Source organism: Melospiza georgiana, chromosome 5, assembly GCF_028018845.1.
Source record: "Melospiza georgiana isolate bMelGeo1 chromosome 5, bMelGeo1.pri, whole genome shotgun sequence".
Lineage (NCBI taxonomy): Eukaryota > Metazoa > Chordata > Aves > Passeriformes > Passerellidae > Melospiza > Melospiza georgiana.
In genome coordinates this window covers 15,041,817-15,068,303 of record NC_080434.1, presented here as the reverse complement: position 1 = coordinate 15,068,303, position 26,487 = coordinate 15,041,817, and the positions used below count along the sequence as shown (strand labels likewise).

Genomic DNA, 26,487 nt, shown 5'->3' with positions numbered 1-26,487 from the left:
CATCTCTTTATTTTTCAGTTGATTTTCAATTTACTGTTACCTTTTGTTTCAATCTTGAATGAAAAGGATGGGCTGATTATTTGCTGTGTATTTGTATTTCAGTGGTCAAGGCTGACTACATCTATTTTTTTCCCTTATCAGCCAAGCATTGTATTTTGTTAAATGCCAGTCAGCACCAAAGTCAAAAACTGGAAAACCATCAACTCAATTAAATGCAAACAAAAGCAACAATTCCATGTGCTGGGAATGTGGACTGGAATGTTGCTTTATAGAGGTGGGATTTTCAGTGCTTGATTTTGGAAAAACTGTAATTTTGTATATCTTATTGCAATACAGCAAAAAAAAAAAAATCCTCAACAGAATATATAGGATGAAGAATTTTTTATTTAAGATATCCAAACATTTTTTAAGATGTTTGTTGAAATGAAATGGCATTTGGATAAAGCCAGAGGCTGTAATTTTAATAATAATTCCAAGATAACTTGATGTGGCATATCAACGCAAGAAATACAAAACCGTTGCCAGAGATGTAGATAAGTCACGGCCAAATAAACAGCAGGATATAGCCATAGGTTTTCCAAGGGAATTCTTTTGTTCATATTTTATTTTGTTATTTTTAATTAAGAAAACAGGTAAATTGCCTTAAAACCTTAAAAAGCCATGAATATGGGTTTTCTTGACATTTCTGGCTGCTCGCTCATAATCAGGTTTGATTAGAGAGTTGCTATTTTATTTACAAAAGGTTTGAAATATTGCTTCATGTCTTCATTTGGAAAGGTTGCAATGATAAATATCAATGTCATTAAAATAATTTTAACATTTAGAAAACCCCACAGACATCTTAACACAGAATGAAGTTATTGTCTTGTGCTGCTCAGTTTAGAAGAATATATTTTAAAATAAAGCATGAATTAATCACAGAACAGTCGTGGAGTATTTTAGGTTGCAACATGACCCAACTCTACCAATACATACATATACACCTATATATGTACAATATACATGTCTGTATATTTAAATATAAGTATTTCAAATCAATTTTCCATGATTACCTGCCTCAAAGAGACTGGCATATTTACAAGGATTCCCAAAATTGAACAGGAATTCTTAGAAGAGCAGTGAAAGGGTTCTGCAGTATGAAGTGTAACACATTGCCAAAACGGTGGTCAAAATATAATTTAAATCCAGGGTGGGCTAAAACACAAATTATTTTTTTCTGTAGCAGCAATTCACTGCTTTTTGTGCATGGATAGTCTTGTTTGTCCAAAGGAAAGAGGCCAAGGCACGAGCTGCTCCTGCTTTGTTCACGGCCCCGTGCACAGAGCTCAGAACCTCACCTTGGGCGATTTCAGCTCTCCTCGCCGCCAGTTGGTATCAATCCTGTGCTGTCTGATGTAGGCGCTTTTCCACGGACTGTGTATAAAGCCTGGTTTTATTACTTTCCTCCTCTTGATATGCAATGGTTCATCAATCCCTAAAATGGAATTTAAAAAAGGGGGGGAGGGGAAGAGATGAGGCCACCCCACAGAAAACACTTTCCCTCCCAAACCTTTACAGTGACCCCTGACATTAAAATATGGCAGAAATGTAACAATCTCCTGCATGCCAACATTTGTGTCTCAGTGACACCATCCTGCTCCTCAGAGATTTATACGCTCTCTGTCCTTGTCAGTTCAGCATAATCATTACCATAATCACAACTGAAAATGCTCTAGTTCATCATTCCTTGCTGGCAACCTCGTAGCTCGGGTTTGGATTCCCCTTTCTGAGGCAATGCAGCAGAATATTGCCTTTTACAAATTGGTACTGTCCAAAAACCTCCTTAACCACTTACATGCTTATTCTGGAACAGTCTGAGAAGTCAACCTTTCTGTCTGTGGTTCTCCACTCTGGTCACCCATCTTCATTACCTTTAAGTTCACTGTGACTCCTGGTATTAGTGAGCTTTTAATTACTTTCTCGATCTGAAAGGCTGAGTGCTTTTGGCATTGTCCTCTCTTGGCTGGAATTTAAGTATAGCTATGCCCTTTCTGACTTGACACTTAAGCAGCAGAGCTTTGTTTTACCCTTGCTACTACAGATACAGCTTTTTTTACAATTCTCTCACCCTGCTCTCTTTTCTATGCAACTCTTCTCTCCACTGCATTTCATTACTGGCAGGAGTCTTGTGTCTTGCCAGTATGTGGATTTCACTCTTCTGCCTTTAGCTCTGTCTCTGCCTGCAACCTTGAATTAAGGGCTCCTTCGTGTTACTGAGCAGCTCACTGAGGCTAAGCAGGCTGCAATGCTGGCCTGCTTGCCTGTGCTCTCCTACCTGGATGTATTTAGTCTTACTTGTAATCTCACAAATGTAAGCTCATTCCCCTCTCAACCTTCTTTTTATCACTCTGTCCTTTTAATGCATTTTCACTGAAATTTTTAAGAGAAGAATCTGTAGAGAAGATTTAGGAGGTCAGACACCTGCTTTCCATCATAAAAGAAAGCATATTAGGTGCCCTCACAAATAGCCAGCTACAACTGACATTGTTTTGTTTTTTGAAGCCTTTGCATCAACCCCTCAGAAGGCCTTGTCTCCATAATCCACAGCAGTATGGACAGGGTCCTGTGTCCACGATGAGACTGCTCTGGGATCACATGTATGCAGTCTTCTACCCCCTGCCTTCCCTCCTGGCCCAAAGAGACTTCTTGTTCCTATAATTATCCTTAAAAATAAGAGCTTGCATTCTCCACGTGCACAAATACACGGCTACTTTCATGGGAGCCTTTTTTTTGCCCATTCATATCAGTGCTGGAGCACCATATCTTCTTGAATTGGCATGAGCAGGATAATATCCATGTGGCTAATGGACTGTGTGTCCCTCTCCAAGAAAACCTTTTAGCACCTTCTCCCACTACCATGTGCCATCACTGCCTTAATTATGCTACAAGTGACGTGAAATTACAGCAGCCCTTCTACCAGGCACTGAAACAGTTTTTCCTCCATGCTACAACTGCCAGGCTATACTCCTATCATTTTTACACCTCAGCTGTTATTTCTTTTGGTAGCATTTTGAATAAACACAATCCTCAAAAAGCAATCCCAAGTGTATTCTAAAAACATGCAACTAGCATACTTTATAAACAAGATATTCACGCCTAAACTCCAGCACTCCACGGATTATTTCTATTCCCTGCTTTCAACAGAGATACCATACCACGTAGCTTAAAGCATAACTAGCACTAAATCTAAAGTCACACTAATTGCTTTCGTAAAACTTTAAGCTTATTATATAAATGAACTGCACTTTTTATGATGGCAACACTTTGACCATTACATCCATCATTTTGCTCAGCCTTACCTTCCTCTTTGCACTTCTCTCTCCAGAGAAGATTATCTTCAGCCAGAATTCTCCAGTAACGACAAGTCTGGGCTGCCTGCAGAAGGTCCCTGGGTTCCAGGAATGACAGCACATACAGTGCCAGCTGTAAAAAATAAGAAGAAAGTGTATTTTCTGTACTGCTTTTGAAGAGAAAAGTGAAATAACTCCATTTACTATCACACATCAGGGGCTGAAATACAGAAAATTGGAACGATAAATTATTAAACAATCTCTGAAATTTAACAGACTCCAGTTTATTCCTGTGGGCATGTGGAAATATAACAATCATCGTAAGTAACTAAATCCTTGCAGATCATATCACAAAATGATTCTTGCATTTGCAAGAAAATAGGTGTCAGCTGAAATAATTACTACTTTTTTTAAAAAATGTAAGCCACATTACTTTGAATCATTAGAAAAATTATTACCAAAGTAATTATGTCTACGTTATTTTACCTAACAATTTCAACAAAAGTTATTTTGAAGGTTGAATTAAAAAGTACAGTGCTCTCCATGTGAGCAGATAGGGATGTACATTGTGATGAGTAACATCACTCAGAAAGCCCAAATACAGAACAAGCAAATGCTACATTCCCCAGAGCTCAAACCACTCTGCAGTCATAGGAAAGGCAGGGTAGGTATTGCTCATTTTCTGATGAGAATTCAAACACACTCCTGGGTGGAGTTACAAGGAGCTTTATGGATTTGGATCCAGTAGGATCAGGCCATGTAACTTCAGTAGAGCTTGTTACCAAAACCACAGGGGAAATCCTAACGAGCACCAGAAAGTAAATGGAAGATGAGCTTTTCCACGTGACAAAACTAAAGTTTATTGGGAAAAATTCACACCTTCTCAGACTGAGCTAAGCCATATAGTGACCACAATAAAGCCCCCAAAATCTCCACCTCTCCATGAAGCCTTAAACAGAGGCATATAAATCACAATCCTAAACACAAGGAGTGCATCATTAAGGGTGTGATGACCAAGTACAGCTTTTCTACTTGACAGCAACTATGCAACTCCCCAGTCATGGACAGCAAGTGTAAGATGCAGGAAAGTCACAGGAAACGCACAGAGTCCCTAAAAACTCTGCAGAAAGAACAATATTGGTAAACATGAATGCAGAGAACTACTAACATGCTTACATTGGGGACTTTCTCAGTAATTAACAGGATGTAGAAGCTGTCAAGGAAATTAGATCACTCACTTTTACTTCTGCTTGCATCTATTTTGTTTAGGACGTTCAATTTCATTTTAAACTGAAGTTATGAGATTAGATAGATAAATAGAAATATATAAACAGAATCTGCCCTTCAAAGCAGCAAAGATGGAAATTTACTGAGGAAGTCATAACTGCAGGCTGTTGACCTCAGAAGATTTTTCACTTTATTTTGTGAGAAACATTTAGTGATCTAGACAAGCCAGTGTTAGCAGGAAATAAAAATTCAGCACGTTGCAACTACTTGCATTTTGGTTGCACACACACCTTGTTTGCAAGTCATCACCTGCAGCTCATGGGGAGCTCACAGCACTCCACATTAGAGGGATCTGTGCCTTAAATGATGTGTTGGATCCTGCAGGCACCCCAGGCCACAAACCTGAAGAACCTTCTCTCCTTACTCAGGGAGTCAGCATTTGGGATCTGGTGTAAGGCTCTCTATTACAGGAGCAAAAACTGTACTAGTCCTTTTAGACATTCTGTCCTCATTCCTGCCATGTGAAGTTACTGAAGAAGTGTTGTTTCGCAACACACATCACATAGACCTGCATGTGACAAAACTCAAACATGACACGGCCCCTTTCCATTTTTTGCCGAATGTTCCTCAGTTGACAGCAGTTTGTTTAAATATTACTTTAAAATTACTATCTATACAAACACAGACATTTGCTAAGCTGGTATTAATTAAACCTATGAACCAACTGAGTCTAAACCAGGTTAAATATGGGTAACATTTGTTTTGGACTAGATTTATCTAAACAGTCATCAATGGTCAACACAGCCCACAGCTGACTTTAGGATTAGCAGTGGATAAAAGATGACATCCCTTTGTCTCAGTTCATGGATCTAGTTATAAGAAAATTTCAGGTAGCAAAGATCTGACCTTTGACTGAACTGAATTTATGACTACTATCTGTTGAAGTGTTAATAACACCCAACTGCAAGCAGTTCCTTGCCTCTTTCTTCACTTAAACACACAGAACCGACAACATTTCTATTACTGATTTCAGCAGAACTCTTTATCTATTGGTGTCTCAACCTGATTTTCATAAATAACTAATTTGAATAATTATTTCTAAAGTCTGAGCAAGAAAACAAGAGTATTTATTTCATATTAACTGTTTGCTGCATTATCGGGAGGAAAGCAAACATTTCCACAGTTATTTGGCATTTCAGTTATTGCCTTTGCACTGCAGACAATGGTTTCGAAGCAAAACCCTGCTGTCCACATCATCTTCCTGTTCTGGTTTGGTAATAAGATCAGTGCACAGCATCCAGCAGCACTGCAGCTAACCACAGATGTTAATGTGGAGAGACAGCCCAAGGGAGCGTGTTTGCACAGGGGGCTGCCTGTGCCAGGGAAGCCTCCTCATGGAATTACTGACCCCAACAACTCACTCGTGCCCCCACAGCTCAGAGCATCACCCCCCACTGCAGCCAGCACTCAGCAGCTGGGGACAGCCCTGATGGGGAGATCTGGCTGAGGGAACAGCACAGGAGATGGTGGAGTCAGCTCCGTGGCTTTTTTTAACTCGGGTAATTTTGGTGACAGTGACTCGGGGTTAGGAAGCAAAAATTATTCAAGCCAACTTCACTGGTGAAGTCAGCCTGTCATGAAGCTACACATTACAATATTCTGGTTTAAAGAGGCAGGAATCCCACCAGAAATAAACAAATTAAACATTAGTAGTTTACAGGGGAGGGAAGAAACCTAAGTGAGGAAGTTTTACAGCTAAGTACTGTATTTTCTCTGTGAAGAAATTGTGAAAACTGAAATTATAACATGATCTTTTGTTACAGTGTAGCTAGATCACTGGTTGTACTTCAGTGAGTATTGCCACAAAATCATGCAAAGAGAACTGATCTCCAAGTTACTATTATCAATTGTCTGTTGAATTTCCAGACCTACTAGATGCAGAAGTGGCAAAGTATCTTCTGTCTCTTCAAAACATAAATTCTTGTTGCCTTCCTCTGTTTCTGGTGCTTTGGACAGCTTCTCCAGAAATACGACAATCATGCAGGGGTGCTGCTGAACTCTTCTCCTTCCCCAGTGTCCTTTCCACTCCCTAAGAAGGCTGCTGCAGGAATTACTTCTCTAAATACCAATCTCATGTCCTGTGTACTAAGTTAATACTTGCTGCATAAATTGATTCCAACCCTTACAAATGCCAGCCAGCAAGGGAAGGCTGTGACACTTCCAGACTTGTGAAGATATGACAGTGTAGTAAAGGAAAGAAGGGTTTTGTACATGCAAGTATTCAAAAATAGGATATATGTCAGAAAAGAGTGTCAAAGAACAGAGACATGAGACAGTCTTCAGGTAATAAAACCATGTCAAACATAGCAACCAAATACAAACACCAGAATAACTTAAAAGAACCTGCTTTGCAAACTGTTAGGAATTGAGACTTACCTTCCTAAAATCAATCAAGGTGAGAAGAACTATTTATAAGTCAGCTAAAATACATTTATTCAGTAACTCCAGCAAACTGGGTTTATAACCTTGCATATCCACCCTTATGTTCTCATTGTGATGACATCACAAATTACTCTTGTGTGGACAGCACTTAATTACACACACCAAAATCTAAATCTCAGTTTCTCTTTAACTGGATACAACTGATTATCTGATTTTCAGTGGAGGATTTACTGTAAGGTGTCTGCTAATTACAGTTTGGCCTGATCCTTAGTAAGAAGTGCTTTTCTGGGTTTAGTTTTTGTATATTTGGTAGAGATTTTAGGGTTCTGTTTGTCTAAAAAAAATTTAAAAATAACATTAACAAAACACTCACCTCTTACAGCACTAAAAATAATGCTTACACTCAGAGAATAATGTGCAGAGAGGTCTTACATCCAGAGGAAATTTCTGTGTGTGTGTGTGCCCTAACAGAATTAGTTCCCCAAAAAAAGCACAATTGGCCCAATTAAGATACAGAGATATTTTTAGAGCTATTGGGATTTTGTTTAAAGGGGTCATCTGTATTTCCAAGTATCTAAATGCTATCAAGAGACAGAGATATGTCAACCTGAAATTACAGTAGGCATGCTATGGCAGTGTTCCAAGCAGTGAACCTCTAACATGAGTTTACATCGATACGTTGGCAAAATCAGCACAGAAGTTTTCTAAAGATGGCAGCCCAGGCACTTCAGAATGCAATATTACCCCATAATTCTCACCTCTTTTGGGAGCAAGGAAATGAAGTCTCTTTGAAACTGGGGCTCTATCACTTGCATCATGTGTTTTACTTGTGTCGGTTCACAACTATCAATGAGTTCATCTAAAGCAAGCAACTTCTCTGGTCCGCTCCAGCTCTGCAAGGGAAGAAGAAACAAAGAGTGAGCTTAGTTTAACAAACTGGTTTGGTTTATACCAATAAGTGCCACTGCTGTGCCAATAAGGCAAATTAAGTTTCCTCACTGAACTATATACAAGCATATAAAAAGCCAGGAGATAAATGCTCATGCTAATGACACAAAAATGAGGAGTTAATCAACACAAAATATTCAAAATTACTACACTAATTCATAAGCTAAGAAAGGATTTGTTATACGCACATAGAGATCGGCAATTAAATAGATAATAATATTTAGTAATAATAATTGAATTAATTAAGCTTCTTTTGAAGCTGATGAAATCTACACACATGCTACAGACAAGACAGGGGTTGCGATAGAATGAACACCCTTTCTCTATTGTGCATTCAAGTGAGATGAGAGCTTTTAATCTTCATGTTTCATCTGGCAGACCAAAATCTTGAAATAAGAGGAAAAGAAAGCAAAAAACTTTCTTGAAAAGTACATTAGCTTACTCTCTGATTATTACTACATTGTGTCCCTAAGTGACAATGTTGTAATTTCAGAATCTTGGCTATAAACCAATGCATATTTTGTAAGTATCAACTTACACTTGAATAAACAGGGAATTTTGATTGGTAATTTTCTTACTCCACGTTTTTACTAAAGGGTGCTATAAAATTTGAAGATTTTAATAAGGCACTCAATTGGGAGCATAGCAGATTAGTAGCATCATTTGTAGGAAAAAAAATTTGTAACTTAATATACTGAGGATCTAAAAATCATGTCTTAAACTCATTTGTGCTCATCAAAGAGCTTTGATTCGTTATATGAAAACAATTTAAAGAAAAAAACTTTACAGAAAAAAACAACAGCTATTGCCAGCTGATTTAGCAACAGAATTAGAGCACAAATAAAGCCTTAGAGAGAAAATGAGACATCACAGTTTTTGAGAGCAGATTCACATTCCTATTCTCAAATGTCTTCTAGAATGACATTTACAAGTAAATTAGCACATACAAATGATATTACAGTTACAATAAGAGGCTAACTCAAACTTAAAAAAAGAGGGCAAGATACCTTACAATTTAGATTTCTGTATTAGTCTGCCATGTATCTCAGGATCTTTACTACTTATGCTCTAAATTTGGATTTGACTCTGAAAATTCACTCTGGTCTCCACAATACTACAATGTTAGTATACTGTGCAGTTTCTGCCAGAACAATGAGGCAAATGAAGAAGAAGGTGGAATTTCTGAAAGTGAATGTAAAGCAGATAAATACCCAGCTTTACTCAACATAAAAAGATCACAGCATTGCATCATTTTTCCCTAATTAAAACATCAAAATACTTGAAATGTCAGTAGAAGTATAATTTACCCAAACCATGGGGACTTCCAAGTGACCCGAGTGCCTCAGGGCAGTGGAGGTGGCTCAGTTACAGAGCGAGCACTCTGGGACTGCAGCTGCCTCGCCCCACTGCCATGCCCCTGCCTGCAGCAAATGTGTGCCAGCTACTGGACAGCCTACCCTAATGGAGGAGGAAGCTCCTGACCTGAGCCTTTCCACACACTGTGGGCAATTGGTAAAATGGTTTAAGCTGGCAAGAAAATATTCCCCATCCACCTGTGTGTATGCAGTATCACCACAGGAGATGAGGGTTTCCATGTCCCATACCCAATATCTCAGAATATTACAAAGAAACCAGACTGTCTCAGTCAAACTTGCAGCAGTGCTGTTGTAAACAGCTTTTATTATAAATTTCTTTCAATAGAAACATTTGCATCACAGAGCGGTTCTCCATAAATCACACACTGAAGTACTGTTTATCTCATCAATTTTCCAACTGCTGTTTGTTTCATTAACCCACAGCTTAGCTGGTGTTAGGTACAAACGTTTGCAGTCTTTAATGTCATCTGTCAGCCGTGTTTGAATTTAGGAGAATTAAAAAGAGGGAAAGCAATACTGGCGCTACTTCCTTATAATATAAATTTCCAAGGTCAGTCTACTCTTAATTTATAAGCAGCTACATTTACTAAATTAGAACAACTCTACCTGAAGAGCATTGTTTGCTGCTGTGGCAAATGTTGCTAGCAGTTACCAACATGTTATTAATTAATAATGTCACTGTATGCTATCTTAATCTGTAACTCTCTTACACTTAGTTGGTTTTTAAAACTTAATACAGATCTGGACAGAAAAGGGAAAAGATTCCAGAAAGAGAAAGAGTTACTAATGACTAAAAGCAGAACCCTCTTTTATCTGTCTGTCATCATTAGGAGATGGGTACAGGCAGCTTCCTACAGATCTTCTTAAGTAATCAACTGCTACAAAATGCTGTCTCTAGGACATTGTCCCCTCAGTCTTTCACTTAAGCAAACAAACCTCCAGCTACAGTTGGTGAGGGGTCTCTGAGGGAAATGTCTGGCATGGAAAACTGGGAGGAAGCCTTGCCAGATAAACACAACTGTTTGCATTAATGAAGAAAAGACTAGTAAATTCTGTTTCTGGGCCCTTTAGCTTGATCCACTTGCAAGAAAACTGCATGTAGCTCATCAGGCAGAAGGGAAAAGGAATAACTGTGGCTTTGATGAGAAACAACAGTAAACAAACGTTGCAAAACAAAAAGAAAAAGCAACTGTGGGCCAGTTTGCAAAGTTTCAAACTTTGTAGAAGACCAGAGACTTTTGAGACAGGTTGCATTGTGACCAGACACCTTCGATTTCTACCAGGCAATTCCCTTTCAGATTGAAGGCCCTTGTAAAGAATATACTTTCTCTTTAAAATACTTTTGCTTAATTGTCCTTTGCTTTCCTTGTCTTCAAAACTGAAATTTGATTTTAATGTAAAATTGAACTAAAGTTTTTATTATGAGCAGGGATTCCCTTGGAAAAGATAACTCCAGGATTCATTAACATAGTCCTTAGGAAGCCAGCAGGGCCCACTGATACTGCTCTTTGAATGATTTCAGAATCCTAAAGAAACATATCCCCTCTTTGCTCCCATTTCGTCAGGAAGGTGTTGATAAGTCAGCCAAAGTCTTTTGGCTGCTCATGCCAGCCTTTCCTCATCCAGCAAAGCAGCTGCTGTAACAATGGCACTACCTAACTGAAAACTATCCCCTCTTTTCCCCCTGCACTACTCTGGGTAAATGTCTTCCCTTCCTTACAATTAGTATAAACAACATCTTTGCTGCTTCTATAACTTCCACCTCATGCCTTCTGTCTGACCTGCCACCTGTTTTTGTACCATCATCTGTTTCTGCACCTCTCCTCTTCCATGACCTGCACTCTTCCTTCTATTGCTCAGCTCTCATCTGCTACCTTCAATTTGTACAATTACAGCTTGTAGCAATTATATCCTTTTGCTATAATAGGTATATTAAGGACAATCTATTTTAAAGAGTTTAACTTCAGGGTGCTGTTCTCCATTAGTAAATACTGTTAATGGAGGTCTGTCATTACTGAGACCTGCAGAAGGGCTCTTCTTGGAGACTGCTTCTGTCCAGCTCTTGGATCAGCTATCCAAAACCCTACCATCCCACACCCCGAGGGTACCTTAGTCTGGATAAAAATAGCACATAAGCACTGAAAGAAACACCATCTGCAGCTGTAGAGCTGTACAGCAAGTAGTCTGTCACACAGGAGGGACTCAGGAGCAGCTGGTGCTGAAGTCCCCTCATTAACCCATATCACAGTCCCAGTCTCCAGCCTGGTCCCCTGGACTGAACATTTGCAGCACACATGGTGGACCTTGTCTAGAGGAGCTGTGAGTGGCTCAGACTCCACAACCCTTCCAGATGCTGGATAACATAGAGTTTTCTCTGAAACCAGCTGAACTTGTATGCAACAAAACTGCCACGAGAGCCAAACCAAAGGGACGGGCAGGGGACCTGCTGTGAGTCTGCAGGACTGCTCTGGAACAAGGCAGGAATGGTGCTGCAGCCAGGAGGGGTGGGAAGCTGCAGTGCAGATCTCCCCAGAGCTGCATGCAGGGGCTGCACAGAAACTCCAGCCCTTGACTAGTCCTACCCCAAGACACAGAGCAGAAAATGCTGCAATGCTGGCCATGGCACAATCTTTATGCCTGCTTCACAGAGGAGGTGGACTACTCAGTTGTACATGTATTCATTCCTGAGCATCTTTGGAAGGGAGAATGGTAAGCAATTTGAGTTTAGGTGACTAAGCTGACTATTTATGTAAAAAATGCTAGATATAGCAAAAGCATTTTGGACACTATCTAAACTGCTGTGAAAAAGAATGCTTCCAGTTGTAGGTAAAACGATAGCATTCATTTGAATAATCAAGTAGTTATTCAAAGTGATTGCCTATATTGGTGTGTATGGAACAACTTTTCAAAATCAATTTTCCATGAAAATGCCATTTTAAAATAAATTACTTAAATAAAAAAAAAAAAAAACCAGAACCCTAAGTATATAAAGTAGGAAGAATGGAGAACTTAATAATTTTTAAAGCAAATACCACATCTGACTGAACTTAGCATCCAGCTGACTTTTTTTACTTATGCCAAGCAATTTGGTGATTTAAAATTTCTTGTAATGGAAGAAATTTGGTAAAGACACACTTGGGCACTGGGTTTTAAAAACACTTAAAGTGGATTTTAAAAAGACCTGAAGTCAAGAGCCACTGCAAACCAGAAAAAATAAATAGACCTTCAAGAAATTAACTGACTTGAATGTAATAAAATGCTTTTCTATTCTTCTCTCCAGACTTCACTGAAATCCATATACAACTTTATTTTTAAAGAGAAAGTGCAACTGTACAACTGTTTCTCCCTTCTGCGTTATTTCACTACTTTAAAAACAAAAGGCTTAGATCAATTATAAAACATAACAACAGGAAATACACATAAAAAGTAAATTTAAAAAAAACACCTTATAGACCATCTTAAGTTTTCTTAATATTTGCCAAGTGGTCTTGATTTTATCAGGAGACCTTTGGATGGAAGACCAACATACAGGCGAGAGTCCTCAAAATAGCTAAGTACCACTGGTCACTGCCAGCTTCTATGCCAAAGAACAGTTTTACCTGAAACAGTACATATGTCCCCCTAATATGCCTCTAGAAATTTATCTTTAAAATTAATTGGAATTATATTTTCATATAAAATGAGAGAGGTACCAAGCTGGACTAGCAAGTACACACTACACGAAGAAAGTTCTCTCATTCCTGTTTCTCTACAGGAAAAACTTTGCATTGCAAGAATGATGCTGCATGTGCCATTTAATCCTGCCCTTTGGGCACAGCTACCTCTCCTATGAATATGCTTTTATCATTTGGCTGTGTAAGACTTGCCCCTTTCATGAAACTCATGTGAAAAATAAGCACATAGAAAATGAGGAGGCAAGCAGATGTAACACTGAGATAGAGCTACATGACTCTGAAAGCTTTTCTTCATAAGTAAGGGACTCCCTTTTGTGAATGCAATAAAAACTACCAGTGACAGACATGATCAATAAGTGCTGCTCAATGATCTCCAGTTAGGAGAGAGAGGCCTCTCCCTCTCTCTCAATACTATAGATCAGCATTTAGGTATTTAGTACTGCAACTAAGTATTCTGACAAGTTGAAAGTATCTAAATATATATGTATTAAAGCATGTTTTCTACATTACACACTTCACACATTTGTCCACATAGGCAAAATTTTCATGGGCTTAAAGACTAGTCATCCTAACCAAACAGCCAATAGCATTGCTCTTACTGTCATGGGTGTCTGCACCACTCTCAAACACTTCAACCTCTTTCATGATCTTTTTCAAAAATATGTAACTGTCACTAACTATCAATCTTACATTGATGTAGGTTACATATTGTAACAAAATAGCTTTTCTTAGTACAAATGTTCTAACATTACAAAATGTTAAAATACAACGTAGTATTACATTACCATATAAATATAAGTAGTACCATTCAAATATGATTCTTAGGGGTTAAAAAGACATATTTCTATGAACAGTCTCAAAAAAAGATACACCACAGTAATTAAATGTGAATATTTTTAAGAAATTGAATGATGTGTACAAGAATCCTAATTTCAAGCTTCCACTGGTTTAAGCAGATCTTAAATGTGTAAAAATAAAGAGGAAAGAGGTTCTACATTATTATTTTAATGTTCAGAACTGACAGTGATTGAGATCAATGGTATTATGTGGCAGCATGAATCAAGCCAAAGCACATTTCTGCCCGCAAAATTGTATGATAGATACCTGTATCTACAATATTGTTCTTTTATCTTTGCCTGTTACAGTAATTGAAACAATGCCTGTATTTGTTAGTTGCTCCTTTTGAAAATGCTTTTAGAAGGAACGGTTTATTAATCAAGACAGGAAGACATAATATTTCCATTTTTCAAATCAATGACTAAGACTTATCCCTGCTTCTTAAAAACACAGAGCAAAATATTAAGATCTCCATGGCACAGGCTATGGACCAGAAGGAGAAGCTTACCCCAAACTTTACTTGTATTACCATATACAAAATTGTCTCAGGTGCTCCCTGACTGGTGTCCAGGCAGATTTCAGTTTCAACCTATGCAAGCAGTTCATAGCATTGTCCTTCATATCTTTTCTTTTGTCCAGATAAGAAAATTTGAGGCGTTGCTAAAGACATTTTAAAAGATAAACAAAACCTCTTCCTTCAGCTGTGTACGCATGCGCTGGCTGACATGTTCAGTACATAGAGATCAGTAAAAATACAGGTTGAGTTTCCTTTTAATCTATTTTTGATAAACTTTTCTTTCTCTTCTTAGAAGACACCAGACTTGTGACAAATCTAGAGCTGTAATTGCACTGAAGCAAACCATGCACCAGAGCTTACTAGTCTCAAGCAAAAATGGCTTGAGGCCATGCAGTTAGCCCTTACACATTGGACAGACTTTGCAGAAGATGTGAAAGCATTAAACAGGAAGGATTATATTATTAAGAAATCAGTTAAAGCTGTTATTTTCTGCTGAAACAGGGAACAAGTATCCCTTAAAGTTGATGCCCATTTGTTATTGCAAGAGAACACGAAATCAATGGCAGAGACATTCTGGGATGTACAACGAGAACCAACTCCACTGAAGCGCTCCCTTACACAAACCATGGAGGCAGAGCTGCTTCAGATGCTCATTTCTGCAAGCACAGTTACCTGGAACATCTTCAGCCATTCCTGGAGGCCGGAGGGCGGCTGCACGGATGTGATGCGGCGCCGCTGCTGCCCCTGGCCATTGGCTGCCCGCAGGTCCCCAAACGTTGTCGGCGTGGCGGAACATGGCACCAGCCCCGTGGTACTGCCACACAAAAAAAAAGTGACAGACATAGGTAAAACATCAAGGAAAATTCACAAGAGGGCAAAAAAAAATCTGGTATATAATTTGCAACTACTACTTAAACTCTTTAGCTTCAAGCAAAAGCATTAGGGTGAAGAACTGTTCTGCTGGTCACTCAAGAGGTCAGTCCCTCAACTGGATAAATCTGCCTGCTTCTACCCCTGCAGTGCTAGCCCTCCAAGTAGGGGAGAAATAAGGATCACATTTCAAGGCTGAAAAATTATCACTCTGTTAACTGCCCAGCAAGTTGTGTGTAAAGATACAGGTTTACACATTTCTTTCCTTGCCAAAGTATTTCCTTTCCTTCTGGGCTACACTGCTGCCTTCTGACGGGGGATGTAGGAAGCCAGATCTCAGACTTCCACCTGTATGTGAAATGTGCTAGTGCTGCTTCATCTCCAAACAGAAAGGGGGGAAAAAAAAATCTATTTTTAGGTTTTAATATATTTTGTTGACAAAGAGCTAGTAATATCAAGCATTTCTAGTGGCTTAGTGGTCTGGAATTGGGCTTTGAAATACTCTATATGGTCTTTTAGTTTGTGTGTTGATGGAATGACACAGGAACTAAAGGGAGGGGGTGTGAAGTGAAAAGGGAAAAGGAGCCAAAGGTGCTCTCTGAATCACAGTTTGATTTTTTTCACTCTGACATGTTAAAAACCAGCTCATTCGTACGGAATGGAGCTTTTAAAAGAGCTGGGATTAAGCTCCTATTGTGGGAGTCTAAAGAAATACAGCTGACTGTGTTTTCTGGTTTGGGGTTTTTTTGTTTGGTTGTTTTTTTCATTTTCAGGATTGGTTTTCTTTTGGTTTTGTTTTGTTTTTTATATATAATGTAAAGTACTTCATTCATAGAATATCAAAGCTGTATTCCCTAGCAGGAAATATGGAATCCCAGTAGTATTTGCACAAACATGAACACTTGAAATATAGCGTGAGACTCCAAAAAACCCTCTGCTATTTTGTAGGATAAACCCAACTTTTTAGCAGGCATGAGCTTAGAGGGTTTACTGATTTTTCAGTGACTACAGCAATAGCTTTAAATGATGCAAGGCAAGTTCATTTTAATATTTACCTCATTATGCTCTACAAATATTTCACTCTACTCTTCCTTACTCTGAAGGACAATCATAGCATGTCCTAACATTTACCCAAACTGGTCAAGAAAAGTAAAGATTCATTTGAGCAGGCCTATTTTTAACTGTTCATTTTGCTGAGTAATAACAGAAACAGAAGCTGGTATGAAAATACTGTTTCAGAGGTGAAGGATCCTCCCAACGGCATTTGTTTACTGACTTTACCTGTTATATGCAAACAAAGTTCATCAGCTGGTCAATTTTAAAGTCCCTGATCCTAGGGAAAATGGAAACAAGCAGGCACAAGAACTGCATCATTTGCCTACATATTATTTAGATAAAACCAAATCAAACAGTTTAAGAGAGGAGGATCAAATGTTACTTAAGGATTCTTTTATGCCAATAGCTACTCAAAATCCAAGTAATGTCAGTTAAAAGTATTTTTAAAATAAAAATGTGATTTTACAGCTTAGTCATTCTAATCACCTGCATAGAGATCAGCATAAGGCCTATCATTCAAGGTCCAAAAAAGGCACTTGAAATTAGGTTTTATTGGTTCTGAGCAGTATTGTAGCCTTGAACTTGCCCCAGTAGAACTGCTACACTTTACTTTCTTCTGCTGTAAACTGGTTCTCAGTCAAAAACAGTTATTCAAAACATGATTTAAAAGTTTCTTTCCTTGGACCTCAGATGAAACCAGAAGACACTTGTTCATGCTTCATTTTTCCTCCACGTTTTCATCCCCCTGAAACAACGAGTCAGGTCTCTGTTGGAAGCTGGACAAGTCCAGCATTTCCTCTGAACCTGACAGACACACTTGACAAAAATTCGCTTTTCTTTTATGCTGAACTGTTTACTCTTCTGGGAGTGCAGAGAACTCCTAGTGCGTCAACTTAAGAAATGGTGGCCAACAAGAGAGTGCTTCCATTAGACTGACTCAGAAATCAGAAGACACCACCTGCAGGCCTGGGGGGATGTGGAAGCTGCAACAAGTGCCTCTCAGCAACAGCACTTCACCTCCTTTACTCTGCTGCAGCATTCACACATGTAAAAAGCAACCCTAGGACCTGCTGCTTAAGTTTTCACTCATCACCTGATAAACCCCTTAAAGGAAGAGAAATAAAATATAAACTATTTGCAAGAGCTATCAGTGACTGAACACTACTGTAGTGCATTCAAAAGAAGTGCCATTTCCAGAGTGCCCTGGGAGGCTCACGGGAGGGATGATGGTTATAGTGGGGAAAAAACGCAAAATACTGTAAATTCAAACAGGATGGGAAGCAGTGACATCCAAGCACAATTGTTATGGCAACTACATAGTAAGAATGCAGTTGTAAGGCGTGCATGCACAGCCCTGCTCTGCTGCTCATGGTTAGGAGTGCTTTACCCCACGAAGCACCTGGTGGGAACAGCAGCAGGGATTTGTGCTTCCTGGCTCCACACAGCAGCAGCAAGGAAGCAGAGCAGAACTCCTAATACTTTCACATTGTGGATAGCAAATACATGTGTGTTCCTGTTAAGATCAGATGGTCTGCTCTGCCTACATGAATTTCCATTCTCTCACTCCTGTTACCATAGCAAAGTGATACATTTGATCACAATTTTAATAGTCTTAGGGTTTATCGTTATGTCCCTTTTTAAAATCTGTTTGACTTTATTCCCAAGAATGCTCTAGCCCTCAAAAAGTCTCTTAAGTAAATGGGCATGCTATATTTAGAATGAAACACAAACCTCAACTGAAGAAATCCAAGTCTGGCTACTTCATTAACTCATCTTCAGTTCACGTAATTTAAATTAGCAAAGCAATATACAAATGCTGATACCACCTCTTGTTTGCTTTACAGTGTTTTAACATTAAGAGGAGCTTAATTAATCAGGCTCAGCAATTGGAAAGACAGGATATACGCAGGAATCAGGATCCAGTGATCTGTCATTGCATTTAATTACCTTGTGTATTCTGAGACTTTGCAGGGTTTCTTTCCCAGAGAGAAAGAACGGACCTCGGAGCCATGGTCCAACTTTCTCTTCATCTGCAAGGTGAGGGAAAAAGAGTAACAACACGGATTTAGTTACACAATCAACCTTAGTTATGTGTACTTCTGTAAAATTAACACATTTTTACCTTCTACTTTTATACCAAATTTAAAAAAGTTGACACTCATAAAATCACTTAAAGCAGTATTTTATTTTCTGAATTCAACAATATTTGATATATGTTTTAGAGGGTGCATGTATATATTATTGCTCTTTTAGGGTCCAAAATCTACTGGAATTACATTCTTTTAATTCCCAAATTGAGCAAAAGTGCGGAACTGTGTTAATTTATTTTGTGTTGGTTTATTCACTAAACTGTTCTCTCTCTGTCCTCCCAGGAGAGGAGGGAAGGAACTAAACCAAAGCCATGGATTCTTTGTGTTCAGGTTCATTGCTTAGTCTCTCATTGAAATGGTTAAATTTTAGGTAGCCTATCTGCATTATAAACCATATTTATTTCAGGGTCTAAAAACAATATTAAAAATTACTGTATCTTTTGTCTATACTTTTATCTTAAAGCTGTACATTGAAAACATTTCTAAAACTGCAGTAAAACTGAGTGACAGATTAACCAGTATTTTTCCAAGAAGGGTATGGATGAAAAACACTTCACCCTAGTCTCGAATGTCACCCGCAATTAGATATGATCAAAACCAAATAATGAGCAGGGCAGCTGCTAAAAGGGGAAGCCAGACTGCAAAAATTACCAAAGAGATGGAAACCAATGAAAGCCATATTTATCTAGGCAGACAAACAGAGATTACTTTCTACATATTTGGGTAATCTTTAACCACAGACTTTTGGAGTAAATGAGACATATGTGTGCCAAATGCAGCTTCTGAGTTTTTGTTGGTTTTCCTTTTTTTTTTTTTTTTTTTTTTTGAGATGTGATACACCACAACAGTTTAGCCAGCTGAAAAATGTGTACTGCTGTTTACAACTCTGAGCTGCAAAATACATAAACTACTAGTATTACATTTTGACTTTAGTATAACCACTTGCTTTCTTTTTTCAAAATTTGATGTTTAAGATACAGTTTAAAAGTTGGCATCTTTCATACACAAATGTTGTATTATAACATAGTTATTTAACCATTTATTGTATCAGTCTGGCTACCTAAAACAAAACACCCCAAACCCAACAGGATTCTCTAAAGCTTATGGTCCATATACTTTTGTTGTGATTTTGGTTATTTATACTTTTAAAATACCCTTATGGCTTTACCTAAAACAGTCACCAAAGATCTCGTGTTCTGCTTCATTAGTGCTTACACAGGAAAGCTAAGGGTGGTTTTTATGAGAACAGCTACAACACAACCTGAAGAGCTTGCCTTGTAGCTGTGTTTTCTTGCCCATGCCTCACATGGGACACTCCACGGCATTTCACCAGACCAGCACCGAGCCAGAACCGCCTGCATGCTGCCGAATCACCAGCCTCACCCTCGCTGCTTCCCCACACCCCAGGAGGAGCAGCCCCCCCTGCTCCCCCCAAGAAAACCAGTTGCAAGGATCACTGAAAAATAATGGATCGCATCTTTTATTGCTGTGCTAGGTGGGTGAGCCATCAGAATTACAGGAAGCATAAATAAGATGTTTGAGAACAAATTTCAGTATCTATCTGATGATAGACTTTTCAGAAAGGATTTTTCCTGTTCACGAAAAATTTTTATTTCTAGCTTGCCTTTCTAAGACATTATCATCATCATATTCCTCTTCTGCTTCTCACAAGAGGGAGATGCAGTTTTGCAAACGCACATCTTAAAAATAAGAAGTATAAAGCCTACAGTAGAACACTCAGCTCTGGTGATTTATTCTTTTGCGTTAGCGAAGAAAACAACATGCATTACGTTGCCTAATAATGATTTCACCTGTTTCTTTTGGCTGGGTTTTTTTCAGACATTTTAGGCAACTTTCACATGGGGTCCGCCACGCAGACTGACTTTCAGTATCTCAGAAGGTGCTAAGTAAATAGACGGCCAAAAATGCCGTTTATCATATGAAGAAGATAAAACTTTCTTACAGCAGAGAGGTCTAGTGACAAGATTCAGACATCAGGAAGGTCTCCGTGCAACCAAAACACAGAAACCGTCGAGCAAACATCCCTCTAAACATTTAATTTGTCGCTAGGAAAACACAACTCCTTCAGACAACGTTTATTTATCAAACTAACCGAGACTGCAGCATATGAAAAAAAAAATTAATATATATAAAAAACGAAGAGAAGGGGCAGCAAACTGCATTCCGCATCGCCGCCCGCCACCAAGCGCTGGCAGCGCTCCCCGGCAGCGCGCTGACTGCAGCTACGGCCGGGCGGCAGCCCCCGCCGCCGGCACGTCTCCGCCCGCGGACCGCCGCCGCCGCGGCCCCCGCCCGCCCCTCCTTCCTTCCCTGCCCCCGCGCCCTCCGCGGCCGCGCACCCGCGGGGAGGGCACGCGAGGCGGGGGGCGGACACTCACTTTGTAGAAGATCATCTTGAGGGTGCCGTAGAAGCCCATGGTGTCGGCGCGCTTCCCCTTGCGCGGCGGCGGCGGCGCCCCGCGGGCCCGGCGGCCGGGCAGGCGCTGGCAGTACAGCCCCTTCTCCGGCAGGTAGGTCACCGCCTCCCGCGCCGACATGCTCGGGCACGGCGGGCGGCGGCGGCGGCGGCGCTGCTCGGCCCGGCTGGCCCGGCCCTGCCCTGCCCTGCCTGCGCGGAGCGCGGCTCCCCCTGCCCGCCCTGCCCGCCGCCTGCCTCCGCCCGCCCCCCGCGCCCGCCCCGTCCCTCCCTCCCCGCCCGCCTCCGCAGCGGCGGCGCGGCACTGCGGGATGCGCGGCCGGGAGGGACCCGCGGGCCCCGCCGGCGGGAAACCGCCCCCAGCCCGCGCCGAGGGGAAGGAATTAAAAAAAATACCCCAGCGCTGCGTGGGTTTGGGGCTATCTCCCCCTTTCACCTTCGCCCCCCCCACCCGCCCCCTTCTCCCGCACCGCCTCCGAGGCAGGGGCTGCCCCCAGCCCTCGCTCTGTTCTCTCAGTGCCACTCTCTCCACGGTTTTCCAAGCGGGTGCAAAACAAGCTCGTTTCCACTAATTATAATTATACCGTCGCCCTCGGCGGGCCTGGCTGGACTCGTCCATGACTGCATTCCGTGGACAGACGCAAATTAGTCCTCCAAAAGTGCGGGTAATTTTAGAATAATTTGAAATGCCCTACAGTTTTGCCAGGGAAAAAGATGCTGAAATACCCTCTATTGGCTAGACAATAGAATAAACGGTTTTTGAAGATTTAGGAGTTGAAAGAGCCAAATCCAGCAATTATGTAATACACATTAAACTAGTAATCCCGAGCAGAGCCGCGGCGGAGCTGTCAGCGGCAGGAGCGGGGTTTCCCCAGCAGGGAGGCAGGCAGAGCCTTCCCCGCGCACCTGGAGCAGCCTGGGCGCGCACACACGCTCCCCTGAGCCGCACAAGGCAGCTCTTGGGCGGCACCAAGCCATCTTAGCTCGGGCTTCAAATCCTACGCAGGATTCTCACCTGGATTTCAGGGAAAGCACAAGGAAAGCCCTTGGTAATTACTTGCTAAAGAACGCTCCTTTTTTGGTCATTGTTCACATCAACAAATCTGTCCGGCTCACCCTTACGGCTCGATTCAAGGGCATTGAAGTTCCCGACACATAGGCTGGGCTCTCAGATACCTGGAACCGGCGCAGCAGCTAGGCAGCTTGATTTTTTTAGTTTCTATACAGACAACTCAAGAGACTTCAGCTTCAGAAATTTTTCTTTCTTTTTCTTTTTCTTTCCTTTTCCCTCCTGCAAAGTTTTCTGCCCAAGTTCAGAACAGAGCATACCCTGAACACGATCTGAAGCTGCAGCATTCCCCTGTAATTTTCCCCAGGTGCAGTGGAAACTGGAGATGCTCAGCAGCTCTCCAGACCGATTCACTCAAACAGAAGGAAGAATGCAGTCCGTTCCTACTGACCTGAGGGGAAACTATCTTCTTCTTTATCACCCAAAGCAGCACAAAAAAGGTTCTACCTTTACAGAACACACATCTAAAGGAATGGAAGCACTTTCTGTAAAACCCATTAGCTTCCTCATTACTACTTTAAAGAAATATCATATGTATTATTACTTAGCAATAGCTAAGTGTGTCAGGTGTTAGCACAGCCAGGTAAGGTGAAATCACTACCCCCACAGCACAGATTCTGCCTCTCGGTGGTTTTATGTATCTCCCATCCAGCACTGAGTCTCCACAGTGTTTTTCATCTCCCAGTGAAAATGGTTCTGCCCATCAAATCTTGGCATTTATGCCATTATCCACTAAACTGCAGTGCTGTATATTTTATGAGAACAAAATGGTCTTGAGTTGACTTCATACCTCAGATATTAACAGAGCTGTACATATCCCGGGAGACTATTACTGCTTGCCTTTGCTAGCACATCACATGCAAAAGGGAAGGGAAAAAAACACAGGCTGCATATACACATTGAATAACTACAGGAAGCAAATTAATACTCAAACCATCAGAGTAAGAAAGAATTTGAACATTATCACTGTGAGGACTTAGAAGTACTTTATATATGTGCTTGCCTAATGTCCTGTGATACTTGCAGCCATCTCTGCCCCTTCTCCCATCAGTGAATGCACTCGATGCAGAGCGGGGGTGATGGCTACTCTTGTTCCAGCACAGAAACAGGAATGGGCAGGAAATCCCCAGAGATTAGCCTCTCCCCCAGCCCAAAGGCAAGTATAATCTGACAGCATGGCTAGATTTATCTTTTCAACAAAATGTGCTCTGGAATTAAGCAGTCAATGAGTTGAATAATAATTAGAAATTACTATTTTCCTCTCTTTTGGAGTACTACTATTGCAGATTACTTCTCTTTTGATCATGATTGGCAGATATTCTCTCATGGTAAAAAATCCCACTGACTTAACTACTAATCACTTTGCCACAGTCAGGACCCATGTAATAACCCCAGCAATCATTTGCTAATGGTAGAAAACTGGTATGTCAGGTATTTATTCTGCACAAAAGGTTTGGGCTTTTCCCTAATTTTTGATACAGATATCACAGACAGATGTGACATTTGAACAATGATCATCTCTCATCTAGCAGTCTGCCATTCTCAGAGCAAAAATCAAAAATTGCACGTGGGTATGGCTCTGGCTCTCACCTTCTTAGTATTTATCTCTGTAGTGGTCCCACTTTTGATTGTCCACAAATAAAGAAACATTCTCTCTATCTCAAACCAAGTTTGATAGTCTCTAGGTAATTGCAACATTACTCTAGTTGGATGTTTGCTCTTCCCCAAAATGCTTAACCACAGCCTAGGCTCTCCCTAGTTATTAGAGGAGAATATGTTCCACCAAAGGCTGAGGGCACCTACTGTTAGACTCCCACTCTAAATTCCTGTCTAGAAAGGATTTTCTCTCTCTCTCTTGACTTTGAGAACCACCCTGTCCTCAGAAAAAATTTGTGTAATGAATTCACTACGCTCTCCCTTGTAGAAAATTAATTAAGGTTTTGCAAAAGTGATGTGGAACTGCCTAACGTGGGAAGACTGAGGTCACACAGCCTCACTCTATACCTTCTGGGAAAATACAAAGGTGGGAGAATAAGACCCCAACCCTGCTCGTGCTTTTGAGAGCCTGACAGCAAGTAGCAAGATGACTCATTCACTTACCTCTCTACCAACATTTGAAAGAGTATTTACTACAGTAACTTAATGCTCCAGGAATGCTTAATGGTATAAAGTAAACATTCATCACAAATTAAGGTACACAGAGGAAGACTACAGTTTAAAGCAATGTTTAGAGAAAAATCAAAAGTTACCATGTTTCTTTCCCTGTCTGGTATATATGTAATTTCAAAGGTTGCTCTTGCTTTGTTTAAGCTGACAATAATTTTTCAAATTCTTAAAACCACAAACAACATACAATTCATGACATTTAGAAAAATGTCTACACCAAAATTACATAGTTTTCAGTGGACACAAGTCCAATCTTATTTCCCGTCAGTGCTGCCAACTCTTAATTAAAAAAAATTCACAGCATCCAATTCTTTTCCTGTTGGCAACACTTCTAGCACCTTTACCAGTTTGTCATGTGGCATGCTGTAATTAAGACTGTCTATTACTTCTAATGAAAGACTAGAATGAATTACAGAAATCACCCGCAGAGCTATATAATCCCCAGAAGAACGGAGATTACAGTGCAACAGACCAAAGAAACAACATTTTTGGTTTTTGTTTTTTTTTTTTTTTTTTTTTTTTTTTTAAGTTGGAGAAACATTTTTGAGTGGAGAGACTACAGGATGGTCTGGCTGTGGTAATAGCCAGTCAGCATTTTGAAAAAACACTGGTGCTTAAACCAGGGAATGCAAAAACCATAATTGGCATTTCACATACACACATATGTGAGTCGGGAGCATAATGTGTGCAAGAGGAACTGTGGAGCAATATGGTTTGGTATCTCCATTAATATTGGTAAATGCATCATTCAAGACAGTGCCAGAAGGGATTCTGTGTACTCTGCACATTTAGCAGACGCTTAGCAGACTGACTCCTTTAGAAACATTTCAGAGGGATTTTTGTGTGTTGTCTAATAGGATTGCAGGGTTTTTTCTATCCAGGAAATCAAACATCCTAAGCAGGAGGGGCCAAATCCTTAGCTGTGCAAGATTTACCCTGGACACAGTGAAGATGACCCGAGAAGAATGGTCATGCTTAGTTGTTTTCCCCTTTCTCAAATTTGGACCCACTTAGGCTTTAAACACTCCCCTTCTGCTCGGTAATCTAGTTTGGGCAGCTGCAGCAGCCAGCACTTTGTCTTCTATATTCGACCTATTCATCCAACTACATACTTCATTTAATTTGCCAAATGCTCCCATTCAGGCAAGAATCTGGCCCCACAGAGAGGTACTTCTGCCATCTGCTTTAGACATTTAACTACAGCTTTTCTTAGGACGCTTACATTTAAAAGCCCAAATTCCCATTTACTCAATGAGAAAGGCACATGCTAGAGTGTAACATGTATAAGGTCTCAGAAAAGGAGAAAAACATTCCACATGACAGCAAGTGTTTAACATGTTTCAAAGTAATTCAGGGTGGGCCTTTCCACTACAAAAAGGCACTACTATTATTGTTAGATCTTTTTCTTTTTGAACTATAATGAAATTAAACATGTGACCCACTGGGATCATAGAAATCCCATGTTCTCATGGTTTCTCCCAGTTTAGTTTGGGCTAGCCAGCAGAACTACAGGCTGCAGATTTGAGATTTATTAGTGTGCATCCTAGTTGCTGAGCTGGAAGTATTTTATGAGTAAATTCCAGATCAGTGGGCAGGGTGAGACAAAGGTTTAGCACACTCACCAGTTTATTTGGCTAAGGAAGTTCAAAGGCACAGTGCAGGATGCACCTATCACACAGGTGTAACTGTGTACAATATACCATTAGTATTGATGCTGCAGAACAAACCCGGAGAAATGAATTTAGGTGCACCAGTTTGTGACCAACAGCTGCTACATTACAGCCATGAGGGAAGAACAAAAGCAACTTGGCTCCCTGGAAGCAGCTCAGATAGAGGAATTTCTGCTCAATTTATTTATAACGTGGGCAGCAAGCTTAGAAAGGTTCACTACTGCATGTTTGCCTCAATACAGCTGAGGAAGAAATTTACACTTATGATCATGTGTAGTTCAAGTGTAGTACAAGCAATACTGGACACTGCAATGTGCACTAACCAGCAGCTTAATGATAAATGACATATTATTATAATGCTGATGAACTTAAGGTTTGGGAGGAAGTAGTGAAAGCAACAGTAACTCTATTAGGGGAGGAAGGATCCAGAGAGGCATTACATTAAGTTGCATGAAGCCTTCCAAAGCTTACTTAAGTGGAGTGGAGAATACGTATTATAAAGTATGATAGGTAATACCAAACTGTTTCACTAGCTGTATAATGTTTCTTGGCAAAGCATTTTGAAGACTGCTTTCAAAATGAAATTTCCCACACATGATTATCTGTGATTTCCATGCAAAGTAAGGTACTGTAGTCAAACAAAATTGTAAAAAGACTTTAAGCTTTGTTTCTGCAGGGAAGGAAATGGCATCGGTAGCAACTGAAAAAAATCAATTAATATTTATTTATAAATCCTGATCCTATTAGGATAGCGTGAACTTTGATTACAAATACCATTT

General features: G+C 40.3%; 1 protein-coding gene across 2 annotated transcripts in view; it reads right to left on the bottom strand.

The window, feature by feature from the left end:
• Positions 1–26,487, bottom strand: part of FBXW7 (F-box and WD repeat domain containing 7) — a 176,667-nt gene that overhangs the window by 12,261 nt on the left and 137,919 nt on the right. Inside the window, exons 1-6 of one of the 2 annotated variants that reach the window (XM_058024352.1) lie at positions 20,766–20,924; positions 18,224–18,306; positions 15,023–15,164; positions 7,757–7,891; positions 3,339–3,462; positions 1,338–1,474 (exon numbers count right to left, since the gene is read on the bottom strand). In XM_058024352.1, coding sequence (XP_057880335.1) covers positions 1,338–1,474; positions 3,339–3,462; positions 7,757–7,891; positions 15,023–15,164; positions 18,224–18,306; positions 20,766–20,924 — 780 coding nt within the window. Of the gene's footprint in view, positions 1–1,337; positions 1,475–3,338; positions 3,463–7,756; positions 7,892–15,022; positions 15,165–18,223; positions 18,307–20,765; positions 20,925–26,487 lie in introns of those variants that run through there. The other variant, XM_058024351.1, reaches the window with a different exon arrangement.